Raw genomic sequence first — 21,750 nt, 5'->3', positions numbered from 1 at the left:
TAAATAAATCTATGAAACTTATTCACTTGTATATAACATTATAACATTTAGAACTGGGTATTTTATGAATTATGAGAATTGTTCGAACATTAAAACAGTAATTTACTAAAAGGTGCGATGTAATCCTTTTACAACCTCTTTGTAAACTTAGCGATGTGAGCTCTTAATGTTCAACATAACCCTTAAAGTGCTAACAATCTATTACGCATGCTGGGGAAATCTGACTACATAAGTTGTTGTAGGAAAAAGTAATATTTTAACAAAGTTTTTGTTGGTTTATCAAGTGTTCTTAAGTTTAACTCTTGTGATAACTTAAACTATCTATGTACCGCTTGTTGATATGTACATCATTAGTTCAGTTCAGTGAAGTATCCATATAGCCTATTCTTGTTGGCTGGAAGTTTCAGTTAAATTTTATGGATTTTGTTATGAGTTTGCATTGCCTGCAGTTGAACAGTAGTGAAAATTCCTTATAATCATACCTAAAAGGTAATTTTTAAGATTTTTTATGAAGTTGAGTATCTGCATTCAAACGCACGTGTTATTTATTCATATTCAGTTTTGAATACTTTAATTTTACAATTACTTCCTGCCGAAATAATTGTTCATAATGAATACAAGTCAGTGCTACAAATGCAGTGGTATCGGTCATTTTGCAAGGGATTGCCCTCAGAATGATAGGAGTGGAGGTGGTTACCGTAGTCGTGAAAAGTGCTACAAATGCAATCGCTTCGGTCATTATGCACGTGAGTGTAAGGAAGCACAGGACAGGTGCTACAGGTGTAATGGCGTTGGTCATTTTGCCAAAGAGTGCCAGCAAAGTGCTGATGAACCGTCCTGCTACACTTGCAACAAGTCTGGTCACATTGCTCGAGATTGTCCTGAGTCTAGCCAAGGTTTTTCGTCGTTATGTTACAACTGTAACAAACCTGGTCATTTGGCCCGCGACTGTCCTGAAGGCTGTACAAAAACTTGTTACACCTGTGGGAAAGCTGGTCACATTAGCCGAGACTGTGGCAAACGAGATTAAAAGAACATTTCAGTTAAATTTCGCTTTGTTTTTCTTTTTTTTCATAAATTAATGTTAAGAATGTATTAAAAAGAATGTAAAGTCAGTTTGTTGACATTGCAGAAATATTTTTACAGCAGTACAGCAGTATTCTTGGGTTTTGTGAAATCGTTTTAAAGATGTAAATTAAAAGAATGCAATGTAATTGTTCTTTTTATAGAATTAAAATTTGGAAAAAAGTTTGTTGTGCATATGCTTATTCATTATGAATTAAGATTACTTGTTGCCTACTGTTATTTAGTATCAATACAAAATTTAAAAACCGTGTTATTTCATTCTGCGTACGCTATGAATGTAAGTACTATCATTATGGTAAAAGTGATGGATAAAGTTACTCTTCAGGTTTTCATTTGAACCATTTGTCACTTTTAAGCCAGACCAATCTGATTACTAATGAGCTTATGTTTCATTTGTTTTTTAATTCTTTCTATACTTCTTTTAATTTCATCTTTTATGTACTTATACATGCTTTTATCTATAAGTCTCTGAAACATGTTTGTTATTTAGTTCAAATTACCAATCATTGAAGAGAATTATTCAGTAAAATTGCAGTACAACCATGCTAGTATGTACTATAATTGTATGAAAATTAGAAAAGTATTATACTGATGAGTAACCATCTAATTGCTGTGTCTGGAAACCAACATTATTTGTAGTGAAGTGTGCTGTTGCCAAGATGATTATTATATCATTGTAAAAAACATTAATATGAGATTTGTTACCCAGAATTAATGCCTGTTTGCTATTGCATAACTTATGTTTTTCTCATTTACATGTTAATGATATTTGTTGTTATTTATAAGTAGTTTTGTTACAATAATCCCTCATCTAATTTAGTTAAGAATTAATGGTTAATTTTTTCTGTAGGAAAAAAATGAGCAAGAGCACAGCTGTTTCCTGCTAGATCTTTTAGGAAATTTAAACAAATAATAAATATTGTTTCATTAATGTTTTCAGTAAGTAAAATTAATTCAGTATGGTTTTAAAATATATATATTAATAGGTCGTACATGTCATTGTAAAAGCTCATAGTTGTGAGCATAAGTCCATGTTTATTACTGTAACACTTTTCCTGTTTCATTGTAATTATCAATACTACTCTATTTTATTAGCTCTATTTTATTAAAAGTGATACAGAGGTTTAATCTATCCAGCTTCTTAAGATTTTTTAATGATATAATTACTTAAAGCAAAGCTAGATTTTGACATATTTAGATCATGATTTTGGCTCATTCAGATTTACATGATTTATATGAAGTTATTCAATTTCTGTTACGGGAAGAATAACTTATTAGCATGACTTAAAGTGCTAATTATCCAAGACTTATAGCTATAAACCTGTAAAATATCATTTTGAAGCTTTTGCTTAAGGGTTTAATTTGGTATGTATTAATCATCAAATTTTTGAAAATTAACTGGTGTGTGTAGGATGGGGTGGTTATTTAGATCAGATAGTATTTTTTCCACCCTAATAATGATTGTTATGGTGTACTTTTTGCTTCATTGTACTATTAGCATCCCAATACTACTTCGAACACCCCAGCAGAAAAACTGCATATCTGTGCATTCATGCTTTAGAAAATTTGACTAGTAATAACATACTGTATATTTTTGTATTTTAAATAAATTGACAAGCCTTATAAATAAGTGAAAAAAAAAATCACCCAGGTTCTTGCATATTTACTGAAACTAGAGTATAGTTGTTGATATCTTAACATTATACTTAAATTTCTTTGTTAGTACTATGTGATAAAGTAATTGAATTTTAGCCCAAAGAGTTGTACAATTGCTAGAGATACAGGAACTCTTGCTGTTAAATATATCCACTGGATTAGTATTAAAAAAATTGGCATTACTAAGAAATAACAATCCTTTGAAATGTTATTAAGGTACATAGAAAAAAAATCTGCCTTTCTATGCAAAATTGTTTTAAAGAGGAATTTTATTTATTTTTTTATATGAACACAGTTAGTGGTATAAGGTTTAAACGAGGGTACTGTGTTAAGATTTTAAAATTTATCCCAACTTTTGTTTTTTGACTGGTGAATTAATTCACTAAAGAAGCTTGTATGTGGGAATATGAAAATGAATATTGTAGTGTTTTAAAAATGCCTTGCCTGATGGATTTGAACCACGGATCTCCGGATGAAAAGCAGAGATCCACCACTCCTCCATGGAGATTTTTTACATATTTGTTTTGCAGTTAATTTTCTGATTTTTAAAAAATTTCATTATAATCCTGTTAATGTATTATCAACTACTATATTTGATCTATGTAATGGTTATTAATTTTATAGGTTGTTTTTTTTATCAAATTTATTATATTTATAAACATTATGTTGTTTTAGGGTGTTCAGTTCAGGGCTTCTGTATGTTTTATGTAAAATTTGCAATCTTTGTACCTGTGCGCGGTTTTTACAAAATTATGTGCAAAGAATTGATGTGTATGAAGTTAGATATGTGGGGAAATGTGGGTCAATACAATAAAGTATTTTGTGCAGTCACTGCTATTTAATTTTCTTGGCCGCTTTATTTATTGGTGTGTGCTTTGACAGTGTGTGATCTTGTATATATTATTTTTGGGTTTGAAAGAAACTACCCTTTCTTGAGAATGTATGGTTTGCATAGGTGTATCACTATACCTCCTTATACCATCCTGTATGTAAGAGTGTGTAACATTAATGTGTGCTAGTTGTTTTATTATGTTGAATACATTTTATTTGTTAATTGATAAGGGTAGATAGTGTTTGATATCTGAAAAATTTAAACACTCAAATACTTTGTCAATTTTAATGGATAAATATCTACATTTAGACATAAAATGTTAAAAATCTCTATGAAAAGTTCAGTGCTGAACTTAATGAATGAGTTTATAAGTATTCATGTGAACAAATCCAAATTTTCTGGAAGAAGGTTACCATGTTGTTTTTAAAATGACAAAAAGTGCAGTGACTGGTTATTAATACACATACTAACAAAGAATACAAATGGCAATCATTACCGGAGTGCACATTAATTGATCTCTTCAATCTTCTTCTGTCTTAAACCACTGTCTACCATCTTTCCAAACTGTTAACTTATTTTATCTGACCACCTCCTCTATTGCCATAATTTTCTTCTAGGTTATTTGTTCTACAATTGGTCCATCTCATATTCATTCTACCTTTTCACCAAAAGTCTTGCCCAATTCCATTCTAATAACTTTTGTTGGTGGCATTATGCTCTTTATTTTTTGTCTTAATTTATGATAGATAGTGCTCCAGAAGTCAAAACAGTCAGAATTTTCATTCAGTTCTTAATTGGTAACTATAACTTAGAGATATAGATACAAATTAAGTATCCTCCAAGCAAATTAACCTTGAAGGTGCTACTCCTCTATGTGTTCTTCTAGCAGATCCCTCTTGATGCATCTGTTGTACTTTAGCTGCAACTTATTCCATTTTTTTTCTGAGTAAATACTTTTCCACTATCTGTAATGTCTTTGAAGCATATTGGTAAAAAGTAATGTGAATTTTGTACATATCTGAGAAATATGTTGTTATAATAATTATGTAAATTTCAAATATGTGTTTTTATTTAAATTTATCAATCATGTGTGCAGTTAGGGAGAATGTTTACAAAAGTAAGAGAGTTCTTTCAGATTCCTTAATTTCTACATAACTGAAATATTGAAAACTTGAGAAGGAAATGCTACAACTTTTGCTACTATCAAAACTGAAGGATGTCTAAAATGACTTACTTCTTATGCAAAATTGTATAAATTAATTTGTTTTCCAAAATAACCTCTTAACTGTATGTAGCTGTAAAGAATTTAGGCTTCCTGAATGTAGCATGAAAAGATTTTATATTGTGTTAGAGAAGTATATTGTTACCAGTGATTGCACATGATTACTTGTGGGGTATTCCATTTTAATTCAATAAATTTTTAAAAATTTGATTGCATCACTTTTTGATTTTGATGATACTTGGTATATGATAACTATTCACCATGTAGTGGCCAAAGTATATTTTTTTATATTTAAAAAAAAAATTTCATGAGTATAGATTATTTGCTAACTTGCCAACAGGTAAAAAAAAAACATTGTTGTCCCTTTTTCTATAGCTGTAGCATTCTTATTTTACATCATACATAGGACAAAAGGCTTTTTGGAAAGAGTAAAGATGGAACTTTATCTTAGTGTACTCAAAACTCATTCTGTTACAGAACCAAATCTTGTATTGTTTACTGAAGTATATTTACAAATAGTTATTTTTTTAGATTTTGGGCCCAAAATAAATAATGAAGGGCTTAAGGTAACAGATCTATTTTTTACCTTTTAACTCTTAGGTATTAGTAGTACTTATAAAAAAAATTGGAATGTTGCCAAGTGTTGTCCTTCATTAAAAAGAATGGCTGCCAAATTGTAAGATATTGAAAATGTCTCATTTTGGTGCCCAAAAACCACGTGTGGAACAGATGGAAAAAATCTGAAATGTTTACAGCTGTAAGTACGATTTATGTTTTTTAAAACCATATAAAATTTATTTTGTTTCTCAAAGTGGTTGACCAGTTATGAAGCCATCAAAACCTCTAAGAACACTTTGTTCTAACCGTGAACAATATAACCAAAAATTTCATAGCTTGCATTTTTTCAGATAATAGTATAGGCTTACTATACAAAATATTTTGATATTTCTGCAATGAGATTGCTTATATTCTTGATTACTTAAAGTATGACTCATATACACAATCTCATGTTTAAACATGAAAGTGAATATGCATGGACATAATGTTTATGTAATCCTGAATGTAAACATTGTAGAAGGTTCGGTTAATGTTTTCATTTTAGTGTGGTATGTTTTATTGTTGCTAGTGTTAATAACTGTGGTTAGATAATGTACACTTGTGTATAAAGTAAATTTATTAGCAGTGAACTTCTCTTTTATGCAGTATATTTTATTTTTAATTTTATAAATTACAGAAATTTTTATTTTAGCTGTAGAGAAACTGGGATAAGACAAAGTGAGATACAATTGGTAGTTTTATAATTTTTACTAACTGTATTTTTATTATAAGAACCCTTGCATTTTATAAAAACAGATTATGGAGTGTCAGTTGGCATTCACACTAAAACAGTATGTCAAAAATTGACTTACAATAGATCTTCAGTATTGTATGATATTTTAGAGTTTACTGAACTGCAAATAACATTGATATCTTTAAGTAGTAAATGTACTGAAACAAAAAAATGTCTGTATTTTTCATAAAACTGAATATTTAGATAAATGTTTTCATATTACCGGGAAAAGTTGCTCTGACCCATTTAACTGTCACACTAAACTAGTTAAGAAATCACTGAGAAATATCTTTGACACTTTCAACAAGCAATCCAAATTTAAAATTAACTCCAGGCAGAGCACTGTGTACAAAATGCTTAAACAAAATACAAAAACTACAAGATGATACAGAAAGCGAACTGGAATGTTAAGTTATATTTGGACCTCAATGTGTTATATTCGAGTCTGTGAATAAAGCTTGTTCAGCACTTGGAATTTCCTCCATTAAGGTTAAAAAATTATCAATTAGTTCAAAGGAACCAATTTTAAAAAATAAAATTATAAAAATAGGTGAGTCATTACGAGTAAATTAAATGATTTGATTTAAATACTTCTACAGAAGAAACCAGTTTAGTATTACAAAATTATGCTGATTTAGGTAGGGAATGTGAAGAATTAATGATTAAAATAAAGGATAAAATGCAATCAGTTACATCAGAAATTCATATTTTAAGTTTATTACTAAGCAGCTGGAACATTCAAAATGAGTTAGTGTTAGTATTTAGCCAATCAATCCAAACAATTAGGTAAAACAAGTAGAATTTTGCCACAGATCGGCAAAAAGAACCTATAACATTTTCATCAATATAATTGATGAAAATGTTATTAAATGTGTTCAAGATTTTTACCAGAATGATGAGCACAGTTGAATGATGCCAGGCAAGAAGGATTGTGTCTCTGTAAGACAAGCTGACTGGAAGAAAATTAATATTCAAAAAATGCTTATCTTATGTAACTTGAAAACGAATTATACACAGCCTTCAAAGAAACGCATAATTTAAAAATTGGTTCAAAATTTGCTGATTTATGATCTAAGTTTTGTGTTCTGGCTGGTGGGTCAAGGTACTTAACCCCCCTCTCTCTCTCACCATATCTCTCTCTCTCTCTGTCTGTGTGTGTGTGTGTGTCGCCCACCAAAATGTAAAACTCATGTTATCTGCTCAAAAAACATTTAATTTGATTATAAAATTCACCTTTCAACCGTGTTATGTGTTATAAAAAATGAAACGTGCATGCTATCACAGTGTGAAAAATGTCCAGGCACTAATGAAGTGCTCAGATTACTGCAAGAGAGTTGGAATGATTTTGATTCTGAAATTATCTTCAAACAGTGGGTTTGTGAACTAACTGCTCAAATTCTTCCATTTCAAGAGTACGTAGATAAACTTAATGAAAATTTAAATAATGTAAAATGGCATCATTTTGTTGCAAAGAAACAAGTTAACTTCCTCAATATTAAAAAGGAAAACTTGTTGGAGGGTGAATGTATTATAATGGGAGATTTCTCTCAAAATTTTCCTTTTGTTATACAGGATGAAGTTGTCATATCACTAGTCAAAAACTTATATCACAGTACATCCATTTCTAATATATTTTAAAAAAGGACAATTATAAAGCCAAAGCTATTGTGATTAGTGTGTACTTAAAGCACAATACTACATTGTTCTTCCGATTCCAAAAGCAAGTTATAAATAAAGTAAAAAACACTTACCACAAGTTAAACAATTTTTCTGATGGCTCCCCAGCCCAGAATTAAAACAAAAAAATTTCATAAATTAGTGCTACCATCAAGAAGATTTTGAAATTGCAGCTTAATGGCCTTTTTTGCCTCATATCATGGAAAAGGACCATGTGATGGTATTGGTGGAACTGTAAAAAGGACTGTGACTAATTCAAAGGACAGTAAATCAAATTATTACACCTTCTGAGATGTACAGTTATTGCAAAAACAATATTAAAAATATAACATTTATTTTTTGCTCTAATAAAGATGTTCAAGAGGCTGAAGAATACCTCAGTTTTCGTTCAGGTAATCACAATAGTCCTAGAAACAAGGACCTTTCACAGTTATGTTCCAACAAGTCAAAAATGTATTCTGAAAGTCTGGGCGACCTCTGAATCAGAAACATTTACGTTAGTATTGGTACTCAAGGACATTAGTGTTTCTGATTGCTTTATAGGTTTACCAAAGCTGAAATGTAAAAATTATGTCTGCTGCATATACGATGGCAAGCGGTGGTTAGGCAAAATCATTGAAGTCAAAATACATGAAAATAAAGAGGAGTATTGAATACACTTTTTGAATGAAGTACCAGGTCCGCAGGGTCCTGGTACTTCATTCAAGAAATCATTGAGGGATAATCAAACATGGGTTCAACTGGAAAATATTTTAAAGATTCTCTTGCCTTCAGAGCTTTTTCTATCAACTACTGGAAGAGGACGCTACATTACATCAAAGATGAATGAAAACTATCAGTTCTACTCAATAAAAAAATGGCAGGAGAGCTAAGTTATATTAGTTAAATTTGTTATCAAGAAGTACAAGATTTATTCATAACTTCCATTAGCAGGAGTAAAATGAGGTAAAAGTGAATTGAACGACTTGTTGATGAATTTGAATTGTCTATAATTTTATAATTATTATTTATCATTCTGTAATTGACGATTTATCATTTATTATCAATTTATTCATTCTAATGAGTTTAGTTATAATTTTTATAGTCTGAGAAAAAATACATAATGTCAGTATTTTTGGATATATTGTTTATGGTCATTATGTTGTTTTACGTATGTAGAAGGAACAGTATTTTTAGTGGTTTTGTTGGCTTCATTACCCTTTTGAGTAACAAAATAAATTTTATATAGTTTTAAAGTACATAAAACGTACTTACTCCTATAAACATTTCACATTTTTGCCACCTGTCCCACATGTGGTTTTTGGGCCCAAAAAATGAGAGATTTTCAAAATCTTATGATTTGGCGACCATTTTTTTTTAATGAAGGACACTTTGTAACAGTCCAATTTTTTTTATAAGTACTACTAGTACCTAAGAGTTAAAAGGTAAAAAACAGGCCTGTTACCCTTAGCCCTTCATTATTTATTTTGGGCCCAAAATTTAAAAAAAAAAAAAAAGTTTGTAAATGTAACTTCAGTAAACATTACAAGATTTGGTTATGTAAACTAGATATAAAAGAATGATACAGCTCATGAAAAAAGTGATGAAAATAGCATTTTTTACTTGTTTGTGAGTCAGAAAATAATCATTATTCAAGAAAAAACTTTTTAAAATATAAAAATATATTTTTTAGCCACTACATGGTGGGTGATCATCATATATCAAATATCATCAAATTCAAAAATAGTAATGCATTGATCATTTGTTGAATTAAAATTGAATATCCCTTGATACCTTTTAAGGTTGAAAAAAAATTGGTAAGTTTGCTCATGTATGCTACCAATTAACAATAAACTTTCTTATCATTAATTATCTTAAATGGATTTAAATTCATAAATTTCTCTTAGCTGTTTGTCATTATTTGATCTTACAATAGTTTATTTCCAGCCCAGTTGCTTGACTTTTGTCCTTTTAAGTATTTCTACAAATTCCTGTTAGACATAAGAAATTTAATCAGCAAATTGTAGATGTTTCAGTTACCTGCCTGATATATTATTTTAATTTCCTAAATGTATATTCCTATGTTGCAGAAAAAATAATTGATGAGATAGGGTTTAACTGTTTGACTTTAGTAATTTTGAATGGTTTCTACAATTCTTAAGCATTATAGAATTTCTCTATTTTATTATATTCAAATGTGGATCTTTTCTTTTTTCCTCTTAACAAAGCTTGGATAATTGTATACTTGATAGAGTCAACCGCTTTTAAATAGTTATTGAAGCCAGTTATGTTAGTTTTTTGTATTTTCAGTAGGCCTATTTCTTTATTATTTGATTTAATATCTGAAGGTGCTCAGAGATAGAGAAACCCTTCTTGAAACCTGCCTGTTCTACTGATTGTTTGTAATTTAGTAAAGTAGCAGTATCCTTTGAATGACTTTAAAAACTATCTTGTAAATGTGTGAAATGAGACTGATTGTTGGTATTTACCAACATCTGGTCTTGTTACTTTTCTTATGTAGTAAAATCTCTTTGAATGCAACCAATTTAATAGAATCTCATTCAGTGTTAATTTAAAGGGATAAATTATAGCTTGTTTGCTTATTTTTAAAATTTCTTTTGTAATTCATGTAGACTTGAAATAAAATTATACTATTTTTTTTTTTTTAATTTTTGTTGGGATCGTTTGTGATAAAATATTTTTCTTGGTAACTAAAGTGTTGTACTCTAATTATTCAGTACAAATTTAATAGCTGTAGAGGTTTTTAAAACTTTTTCTATTATAGCGCATTACTACACTTATACTCTATATTATATATTATATGTTCTTGAATCTTTTTTTATTTGCGTTTTATCTAGCATAACTTATTTGTTGTATTTCTAATACTAATGTTTGAAGTAGCATTAGGATATCTCTCTTAACTGTTAATCATTTTTTGTTATCTGACTACATATCCTCTGTGTTTTGGTCTTTTATTAACATTTATTCAACAAGTACAGTTATCTTTAATGTGCTGTCTTCTTTAAAGCAATCATGTGCTGGAGAATTTTCACTGGCATGATCTATGTACTCTTTTTTGTGAATTGACCATAACTGTTTTCTTTCTTGCCTTTTTTTGGACAGATTTTTAATTATAAAGTTATTCATTTTAGCAAATTTTACAACTGTTTTCCCATGTGTACTACTTTTTTTACTATGCTAATTACATTCCTGTAATTTATCTCATTTTCTTTTCAAAAAGTTAGAGAAGGATTTTCCTCATGTTGTTTTCATAAAAATGGTCTTGTGGGATTGAGTTCCTTGAGCTAATTCTGTATCTTCATACAATTTTCCTCCCGTTTTTCTTTCATCTGTAATTACATCATAGACATTTATAACATGTAATTTACTGTTAATAAATAATTTTAACTGAAGCTGTTAATTATACATACATCATTTATCATTACATCGAACTTAATACGTTTTTGGTATTTTCAGTTTGTAAAAGTATATTTATCTATTTATTACAAATGTTCTAATTTTGATACATAGTCATTAATTCTATTCTCGCCAGTAGATCTTTAGAGACATTCCTTCAGAATTTAAAAAATAATCATATGCATTTACTACATACTCCCAATTCGTAGCACTGTTTCTGCCTTACAAATGACACTAGTTGTAGGGTATATATTTATTTGATACAGATGGGCACCAAGACAGTCATGGCCAGTGGTTATCCTTACAACATTGAACATGAACACACTTTTGCTTCCAGGACTGAACACTGAACATGGCAACACTTTTGCTTTTAGAACTGTCAGATACAATAGCTTCATTTTCTAAAAGCCATCTTTTATTTCCACTACTTGACCGAAGGCATTGTTGAGTAGTAACTCTGACTTTGTTGTTAATAAAGAGCTTTTTTGATCGATAAGATGATATATATTGCTGCTGAAGCAAGATTTATGTGCCCTTTTATGTCAAGAGATTGGCCTCATTTCCACATATACCCAGACGGGATGGAATCCACTGAAAAATCACCTACTTTCCTACAACTTATAGCTGTCTAATTGAGGTCCATTTGTAAAACTGTATTAGTTTTTATGTTTATATGGCACAATCCCATTTTTACTTCTTTGTTTGAAGTAAAGGAAGTATTGTGATTGTGAAAAATTTCAGATTTCAACAGAAATATCCATTTCGAGTAGTTTCGGCGTGGACTTCTGTACATACATATATACGTAACTTGTATAACTCAAAAATGATTAGCTGTAGGATGATGAAACTTTGTATTTAGGACTGTTGTTACATCTAGTTGTACATCCCCGCTTTTGATTACATTCAACTGAACCAAAAGCGTACAAAAAAGCCCAAAATCCATAAAAATTGGATTTTTGACTTTTCCTTAACTGCAGTAGTAAGCCCTCATTGAGAGCTTTTCAACAATATAACATCATAAGTGGTACATATTTTCATTGGTTCCAGTGTTATAGCCAAATAAAATTTAATTAATGAAATATTTGGATCTTACTAGGAGAAGGTACATCGGTTCGAATCAGACTTCATCTCCTTGTTTTTTAATTTAAATATACTAATTTATATATCATTTATCTAATTATAATAATTATTATATTAATATAATTATTAACTTCTGATTGTAAAAAAAAAATTACGATAAATAATAACAATAAAAAAAAAGATATGAAAAAATATCAGAAGTTATTAATGAAATAAATTTTATGTACTTTTCATTTAAAGAAAATGTAGATATATAATTAAATAGGCATATAAGGAAGTCATGTGGTGCCCACATCAGATTTTTAATTATACGTTTGTAAATAATTACATTGCACCACATTATTAAAATAAATATGCAAATTTTCAAAATGTTCAATGAAAAGAGTAGGAAATGTTTATGATGTATTTGAACCCTATTAACATATAAAGTGTGTGTAACTTTTATGCTTTATGCCCAAAATCAGTTATTGTATGTAATTTATTTAATTTTTATCAGTTATTTTTTTTTTTACACTAACCAAAAGATCTTAAATTAATGTAGTTATGTATTATCTGAAAGAAGCAAGTTTTGTATTTCCGGTCACAATTGTGCAGGGAAATATTATTACATATTAAATTAAATATTATATCCGATTGAGTTGAGAATAAATATCAGTGAAGTAGACCAACAGATTTTTATTAAGTATATGTCAAAATTTTGCTTACCAGAGTTTTGTTAATTGATTGTCTTTAACATTTTTCATACACTATTTCATTTTTTTAAAGAAAATCAGAAAAAGAGTGTATTCTTAGAGTGTTAATTCTGATTTAATTGCTTGTTAAAAAATCAGAATGTTTAAATTTTTGTAAATTTCTCATACTAAAGTTTTCGATTGACATACTGAATCTTGAATTGCTCACTTTTATATTTTTCCATTTTTTATGTTTTTTATGAAGATACAATATCTCTACATCTATAACTCTTACATTATAACTCAGATATGGGACTCTGTATTGACTTTATAAATTAAATGTTATAAATTAAATATTGAAGAAGTAAGTAATTGTTAAGCTGATTCCTACTGAGTGGAGATTGCATATAATGACCTCTTTCCCATAGAAAGGAGTACAATAATTTGTTGCTTTACAGTAGCTCTCGTAATCTTATGACTATGATACTCATAAAGCATTCATTCATGCATTAATTAGTGATTCATTTGGCACTAGAGTTTCTTGAGAATAATGATGTTCAATATAGGGCAAGTCTTTGTGGTAAACAGTCTGAAGATGCTAGTTGTAGTTGAGTTGATATATGCAGGAGTATAGTTGGCCATGTGAAGAAGACAATGGGAAACCATTTTTTTTTTATTTCCTTAATAAACCTGAATCTTATTATTATTTAGTATGTGAAAGGTATTTTCAGAATTGATTTTTAACTTATGTCAGGTTGTCCATTACTTTTAGATTATGTCACCAATAAGTACATTTTATATTATAACTTTTTAAATTTTAAATTACATAATTGATGTACTGGATTCCTCTTATAAAGCCAGCCATGTATTTACATTTAGAACTAATGTTGAAAATTAGGTGGGTTGATGAAATTTAAATTAAGTAGTTCTGTGAAGAATTAAGAAAAGAGAGAAATTTGATGCAGAATCTTGTAAAAAGAAGAATTGATTGATGAACCAACCTAGGACATGCAGATTTAGTTAATTTTTTAATGAGGAATGTGTAGAAGGTAAAAGCTGTTGAGGTAGAAAATTTTGAAATATATAGAACAAATAATTGAGGATGTAGTAAATAAGCTGGTGTTATAAGATTAAGATGGAACAATGAGAAAGGAATGGAGAACAGTATCAGACCAGTCACAACTGACTGATGAATAAGAAGAAAAAACATAAATCATAACAAAGTTACATGTGTTCTATACTAACATGAGGTGGTTGTAGGGATATCATATCTTTATAAAAAGTGTACAAAACAAAGTGTAAAAGAGTGATACAAGATTCATTTCCAGTTCTATGATGAATAATGCATTATATTTTGAAACAATCTGGCTGTGAATTTTGTTTGTTATAGTCAAAGAAAGGCCTTTAGAATCAGAGTTTACAAATTTACTTCTTTTTTAGATTCATCTACAAACCTCTCAAATATTATCAGAAAATTTTTCAAAGGTGGTATATCAATTCAAAATTTAATGAACTAAGTTTTTGCATATACTTTATGACAATCTGCCAGTCCATTTCAAACACTTTATCCTCACACCACAGTGTATATAATATAATGGCAAGCAGAATAAAAAAAAATATATATATTTATATATGTACATTTTTGAATATCCAAAAATAAATTTAAAAATTGTGTTAATTTTTTTTTTAAATGATACAGTATGGTATTTTGACCAAGGTAGATTCAAAAAATTATTTGGCTGTATTTAATTTACAATCAATATTACAAGTTTTACATTATATTTTCTTAAAAGTTGTCTTTGATTGCTGTATACTTTGCTACAATTTGTAAAATAGTTCAAAAGCAAAGCTGAAATCATTTGTAGAAACTTTTTTCAGCTACTTGTATCACTTTTCTTTTCAAAGTCATTTGAAGTGAAGAAGTGATTAAAAATCAGATTATGCAAGTTCAGGATTGTTTGATGGATTCTCCAGCGAAGGTATGTTTTGCATGCATGTTATTTCTTGAGCAACCAGGATCAGTGAGCTGGCAGTACCGTAAAACTATCTAGTTATTTGTTTTCCAATTGTCAAGATGTTTTTAATTACGTCCCTTAAACAGTAAGGGATATTGACAAAAATTTTCTCGTTCATTATTTTGGTTTCTAGGATGAATATTGCACATACAATACCTTATTGTCTGATAGAAATTTTTTAAGCAAAACACATGATTCGACATTTGTATACTGCTCAGTAACTGACTTTTTTAGGTAGATTTGATAAGAAAGATGCCTATTGTAATGGGCACATTGATTAGACTTCTGGAAAATTTTTGACATATCTTCGCGTTTCACATCCCCAGACCCCAAAATCATTGTCAGCTCAAAAGTTTATATCTACATATATGTAGAAAGTGAAATATATATATATTTCACTTTCTTGTTGACACAATAACTGCCATAATTTTGCACCAATCACTTTCAAATTGCTCCTTAAAAATAACTTGTCCCAAAATCTTGGTTGAGTTTGTTAATGGCCAAAATTGGACCATGGGGGTGGAAATGGGAGACTTTAAAAAAAAAACAAAATATTGCTATAACTTTCTTATAAAGTAAAATATTGAATTCATTTAAATTTCCTACTATTCTTTGAATAAGGGCCTAAAAGTTATATAAGTAACGTTTTTTGATATCACCAACCATTGGCCCAGGGAGTGGAAAAATGGGGGTTTACAGACAAAAAAAAAATCACCTCCCTTAATAGGCACACTATTGAATCAGTTTAAAGTGGTCATTAGTCCTCTAAACATTACCTAAAACTTTTGTCTGAAACAATTTTCATTATGACCAATCCTTATGGCAAGGGATGGATCAAGATGTTGCTGAAATTGTTAGAAGATGGAGCTTGTCGTATTGTAAATATGTGAATCTTTTTTTTTTATGCTGCCATTGTATTGAGTAAATTTTAATTTTTTTTTAACTTTAAGGTGGTAATCTTTTTTATCTCCTACTTAGCATCGGTGAAATCTACCTCCGCCTTCCAGCATGCTGAAAGGGATTTTTTAAAATGCTGATGTAATACCTATGTTGCTCAAAAATACAGATGTTACCGTTAGAGAAGAAACAGCTGCTGGCTGTATTATGATATGAATATTGCTGACTTATGAAACAGTAATTTTCTTGTCACAAATATGATTCAGACTGAAAGTACACTTTGTAAATTCTTTGAAGCTACCTTGTATATCAAAATAAATCCCTGGCTATTATTTTTTAAATTAACCTTTTGATGTCTGTAGCTCTTATAGAAGTTAAGTAATTAAGAGTTATAAAAAAAATTCCAGAAGATCCATTTTTTAATTCTGTAAAATTTAAATAAACCAAATAAATTTATTTAAAAAATGACAGATTCATGTTTAGGTTGTGTGTGGAGGTGATTGTCATAAGTAACCTACAGTTAGAGAGGTTTAGATACATCTCTTAGGCCTAAAAGAAGCCTGTAAGTATTCTTAACAACCAACTTTGTGATTCTTTTATTTACTGTAGGATTATTACATAAATGAAATTCCTATGTTGTAAATATTATTCTGTTGCATAAATAATCAGTATGGTTTTATGAAGCTGTTTCATCTTTTATTATTTCATACTGTTATATTATATTTTTTCATATGTACAACAGCCTATAAATGGATTAGTTTCAATTTGATATTTAATTTCATCGAGATTCGAGATTCCTGAGACATTAATTGTATCAATAACTAAAGTACACTAGTAACTTTGGTGTACAAACCCCTTTTAGTATTTTTAACAGATGTTGGGGATTTAAGTGAAATAATCTGATCAAATAGTATTATATACAATTAATATTTGAATAATTTGCATATATGAAACACCTTGTATACAAGTTTTAGGACTGGGCTTGTAATTTCAAAAAGGGAGTACTTTCAGATTATTCTGATAGATTTCCTTCAAAGTAGTTCCCCTCTTGACTGAACACACTGACTCTAATGGTGTGTTTCCACCTTTGGAAGCATTCCTGGAAATTTTCTTTCTTAAGGGTGTTAAGAACCCTATCCGTATTTACCTGGATGTCTTCAATTGAGTCAAATCAAGTTCAATTTATGAAACAGGTAGAAGTTGTCAGGGGCTAAATAAGGGGAATAGGGACGTTGCAAAAGCTCAGGAATTTGGCCAAAAATTCAACAATTGAGAATGCGTGTTGGCGGATCCATTCTTGTCTCGCCAGAGTGCAGGCCTTTTCTGCCACACATTTTCACGCAAACACTTAAGGACACTTATAGTATTCCTGGTTGACTCTCTATTCCTAGGGGCAAATTCGTCATGCACAATACTCGTCGAATCAAAGTTGGTGGTTTTCTTCAATTCTACTTTCCATTCGACCGACTTTGTCGTGTTTTTTTCAGTCATGATGAACTTGGACCTTTCCACTGTGATGATTGTGCATTTGTTTCTAAGTCATATCCATAAACTCATGATTCATTGTCTGCAATTACCCTATTTAACAAGGGTCAGTTTTGGCTCGATTAATCAGTTCTTGGAACACTTCAGGTTGGGTTGTTTCTGCTAGTCAGAAAACAATTTCGGAATGAATTTTGTAAACATTCGACGCATGTTCAAATTTTCATTTAAAATTGACTGAACCGCATTGAAACTTAAATTCATTTCATCATCCATATCCCTAATTTCAAGTCTACAGTCACTATGTGCTAAATTGAGAATTTTGACAATGTTTTCAGTGGTTTTTGAAGTGGAAGGTTGGCCGGATGGGGGAGTCATCTTCGTCTGATTTGTGGCCACCTTTGAGTTTGTTGAACCAGATAAAAACATTTGCTGGCTCAGACATTTATCCCCGAAAGCTGATTTTAAAGTTTCATAAATCTCTGAAACCTATTTCCCGCTTTTCAAACAAAATTTGACACAAACTCGTTCCATTTTATCCAATTTTCAAAATCAGTAATCCGCCGAGAACCAAAAACATATATTCATTCATCAGGATGCCCGCCTCTGCTGAACAAAAATAACATATGATCTTTTCAGAACATTTCAAATACCTAACAACCTACCCCTTGCACACCTGCAGCCAAACCTACCCTTTCCTTGAGCAATGGCAGCACCTGTCTCAAAACTTTCCAATCATCATCATGCATGTGTGTGTGTGTATATATCATATAAATTTATATACATATATAAAATAAAAATTTTAATTAACCTTATTATAATACTGCGTATGATTTTAATCTAAGTGCTTTTGTAGTGGATATTAGTGCTACTTCCACAACTATATTAAATACTTTATTTTTTTAACATTAAAAATTTAGAATTGAATATATAAAAATATTTGCTCTTCTTTTTCAGTTAAGACTAATATAAAACCCATTAATAGTTATCTGATTTCACCATTTTATTTATTATTAATCTGGTTTTATTAAACTGAACTTGATAGTGAAGTAGATGTATAATTTCTATGAGCCAGTTATCATGATTAGAATGTAGTTCATTAAATTATATTACAATTAGTATACTTTATGTAATTTTCACAATGGTGAAGTATGAGGTTATTATTAATTTTTAGAATTTAATGTCTTCTATTTTTGAAATAGTGTATTTATTATTTTTTTCCTATATGTATGTTTTGATTTTTTTTACATTTGTATGAGTATGGATGTGTTTTTAAAAAATTGTTTTAAACTTCTGCTTCTCTACCCGTGTAAAATTTTTCGCAGTTTTTTTCACCATATTTTATTTTATATGGTCAATGAAAATGTATTAACATGAAGTATATCAGTGTTTTGATGAAAAATAAAAACATAAAGTTTGGCCGTATTAAAACATAAATTATTAATATTTAATTAATCATATTATCATGTGAATTAAAAAGGACTTCACAATTTTAAAACCATATAAAAATCTGTTGAGATAACTAACAGATTCAGTTGAGGTTTCATTTCACAGAAAAACACATCAAGTTTGTCACCCAACATTCAATGATTTGATATGGCTTCCATTTGTAATGCGATGTACATCCCAACTAAAGTCGATTTCGTTCCAGACTGTAGCCAGCAAGTTGGGCATTACCTCTGCAGTTGCAGCATTAATTCGAAGTCTTAGCTGAATAAGATCAGCAGGGAAAGGTGGTATGTAAACCCAGTCTTTAATGAAACCCTATAAGAAAAAAAATATAGCGTGGTCTCTGGGGAAAAATCACTGTAGGGAGCGAAGTAGCAATGCAGTTGGACCTTCACACCAATCCACCAACTTGGGAATTGTGTATCAAGAAAATCTTGGACTTCTAGGTGGTAATGAGGTGATACCCTGTTTTGCTGATAGTAATGTTGTCCATCTTGATTATCAATGTCCAACTGAGGAATTAAAAAATGTTGAAGTATGTCCAGTTAAATTATACCATTTATGGTTGCCTCCTGGAAGACCATTCTGTCTGGTACAACAACCTGTCTCAACAAAGGTTTGGTGCCAAGAGTAAATTGTATGTCTACTACGAAGCTTCCTACTGTACTCTCCACAAAATATATGTTGAATTGCAGTTTCTAACTGCAAATTGTGAAACAAAAACAGCGAGCACATTCCACACCAGTAAATGTATTCATTTTAAACAACACTGGTGGCCGAATTCGGTACTAATAAACTATGTGAGTTAAAACTTGATGTGTTTTGCTACAAAATGAGACCTCAACTGAATCTGTAAGTTATTTCAATAAATTTTTATATGTTTTTAAATTTGTGATGTCTAGAATCTCCTGGTATTTTGCTGCTAAGATGCATTTTAATTAAATATTTATCAGCACCATGAATTTATTTAATGTTTAATATCCAGAATATTAAAATAATCATCAGTATGGTACAGCTGCACAGTGTGAAGAATTTACAAATTCATCTGAAGAGCTCATTTTCATAATCAATCCTCTAAATTATAATTATTACATGTAAAATTACTAAATCTCTTTTTATTTAAATTTCTATTGTATTCCTGCCAATAAGAATGTTGGAAGTGAGTCTTTTATCATTTTACTAATATATTGCCTTCTTATTCTGCTGTTTTTATCTTTGGCAGATCATTCTCTTCAAAAACTGTCAGATAGTTCATTAATTTGTAATTACCATTAGATTTTGAAATTTGATATTTCTGTAATCGTTCCAAAACCATATTATTGTTTATTTCACTTTATCTTCTATGACTTATATTCTGAAATATATTTCAAAATTCTGTTATAATTTGAAACATTTTATTTTATTTGGTTTGAAATAAACTAAATTACTATGATCGATTTGATGTGGGACTTGTTGCAATAACTAAGTAGGAGATTCGTATTGCACTTTTTTACAAGAGCAAAAATAAGGCCTCCCCCAGTGTAAATAAAAGTGACTATTGATGTTGCAGAATGTTTCAGGGTAGATGAGTTACATTTGTTAAACTGAATTATTTAATTTTTTTTCTGAATTCTCAAATTTGTTTTTATATATCAGTTTATTATTTTTTTTTTCATCATTCATTCAGGTTTAATGCTGTTTTTGGAGAAAAGAGAAGATTTGTAAAAATAAGCGAATCAGAAATTTGTATAAAATTTGCAATAATCTTTTAATCTAAAGTATGTATTACATTCTGCATCCTTCGTTATTTACTTTGTGTTTTATAAATGTTGTATTATATAATTTTGTCTGTTACAGAACAATTGAATGTTGACATTTTAAAACACTGATCTGTTTCTTCTTTTTTTACAAGACAAATCCCTTTTCTCCAATTTATCTTAAGTCTGCACATTTGTTAATGTCTTGTAATTTTTAAGGTTTGAACATCTTTTCTTTTCCTTTATGCCTTATTATTATCATCCATATTTTATTACATTCATTGTTACTCCATAAATTTTGTTTTTCTCAGAATTCATAGTAATTCCTTAATCTAAATTTGATACTAGGAGATTTCTTTTCTGCATGAGAACTGCTGGTCTTTAATAGATTTTTTTTTGTATTTATCTATTTACTTCATATTACATACCTCATTTATTAGATGCTTGATCAACTTATAGTGTATTTACATTCTCCAGCATTATTTAACTCATCATTATTCTCCTCTGTATTTCTTGTGAAATCTGAGGGAGCTTCTCCAGTCTTATGGACTGTTTCTTAAATTGTACTACATTAATTTTATACTGACCTACTTGATTGAATGTAATAATTTTGGTGGCATAGCCCATCTGCCTTATTAATGTTGAAATTTTGTACCTCTATTGAGTTCAGATTTTAGAATAATCTTTTCATCAGCGAATTTTCTTCATCTGTTTTCTCTGTGTATTTCTGCCCCCTGGTAGATATTTCTTCTCTTGCTAAGAATGGCCTTCTATCTGTACAAATAATCATAGATCTTTTTACAACAGTTTTACAATATAATAACTTTTTTTTCATTTAAAAAACCTTTTAAGCACTAACAACTTTCAAGCAAAGACGACTGCAGCATAAAAAATATAGAAAATAATTTTGAAACTTTTACAACGAAAAAATAAGTATTCAAAAAATTGGAGCTTTGTTATTATGATCAATAAAATTAAATACAAATAATGAATTACAAGAGTTTTTGATCAGGATGACTTGATCAAGATGCAGCAGTGGAAAACTTGCAGTAGTTTTGGCAAAGTAATCCAATTTTCCCTGAAATTACAATCGTATTATGGTGTGAAGGTCCTGTTAGAGTTTACACATTAGTATATTTTTTAAAAACCTTTTTGTGAACAGTTTTATTTGTGGTTAATTAAAACCAGTCAACAGACTTATAATTATAAAGATTGATGTAA

At 29.5% G+C, this 21,750-nt stretch overlaps 2 protein-coding genes across 13 annotated transcripts in view; both read left to right on the top strand.

The window, feature by feature from the left end:
- l(2)10685 (5-methylcytosine rRNA methyltransferase l(2)10685) overlaps positions 1-21,750 on the top strand; it is a 103,608-nt gene that overhangs the window by 152 nt on the left and 81,706 nt on the right. For 4 of the 12 annotated variants that reach the window (XM_075377840.1, XM_075377850.1, XM_075377915.1 and 1 more), the window contains exon 2: positions 1,937-2,025. The exons of 2 other annotated variants lie outside the window; for them this stretch is intronic. In XM_075377840.1, the coding sequence (XP_075233955.1) occupies positions 2,017-2,025 (9 nt within the window). In that variant the 5' untranslated portion in view covers positions 1,937-2,016. Of the gene's footprint in view, positions 1-3; positions 490-1,936; positions 2,026-5,494; positions 9,600-21,750 lie in introns of those variants that run through there. 6 more of the 12 variants (XM_075377912.1, XM_075377832.1, XM_075377900.1 and 3 more) reach the window with 4 other exon arrangements.
- Positions 484-1,251, top strand: LOC142331800 (uncharacterized). The gene has a single exon (XM_075377924.1). It carries the CDS (start codon positions 611-613, stop codon positions 1,028-1,030), a length of 420 nt encoding a protein of 139 aa, XP_075234039.1. The 5' UTR covers positions 484-610; the 3' UTR covers positions 1,031-1,251.

Source organism: Lycorma delicatula, chromosome 1 (genome assembly GCF_047948215.1).
Source record: "Lycorma delicatula isolate Av1 chromosome 1, ASM4794821v1, whole genome shotgun sequence".
In the NCBI taxonomy this organism is placed as follows: Eukaryota; Metazoa; Arthropoda; class Insecta; order Hemiptera; family Fulgoridae; genus Lycorma; species Lycorma delicatula.
The sequence above is the reverse complement of the archived record's forward strand: the minus strand, read 5'-3'. Positions and strand labels throughout refer to the sequence as shown.

Coding starts and splice junctions, on each gene's coding strand:
- LOC142331800 (XM_075377924.1), top strand. CDS start 611: ATGAATACAAGTCAGTGCTACAAATGCAGTGGTATCGGTCATTTTGCA.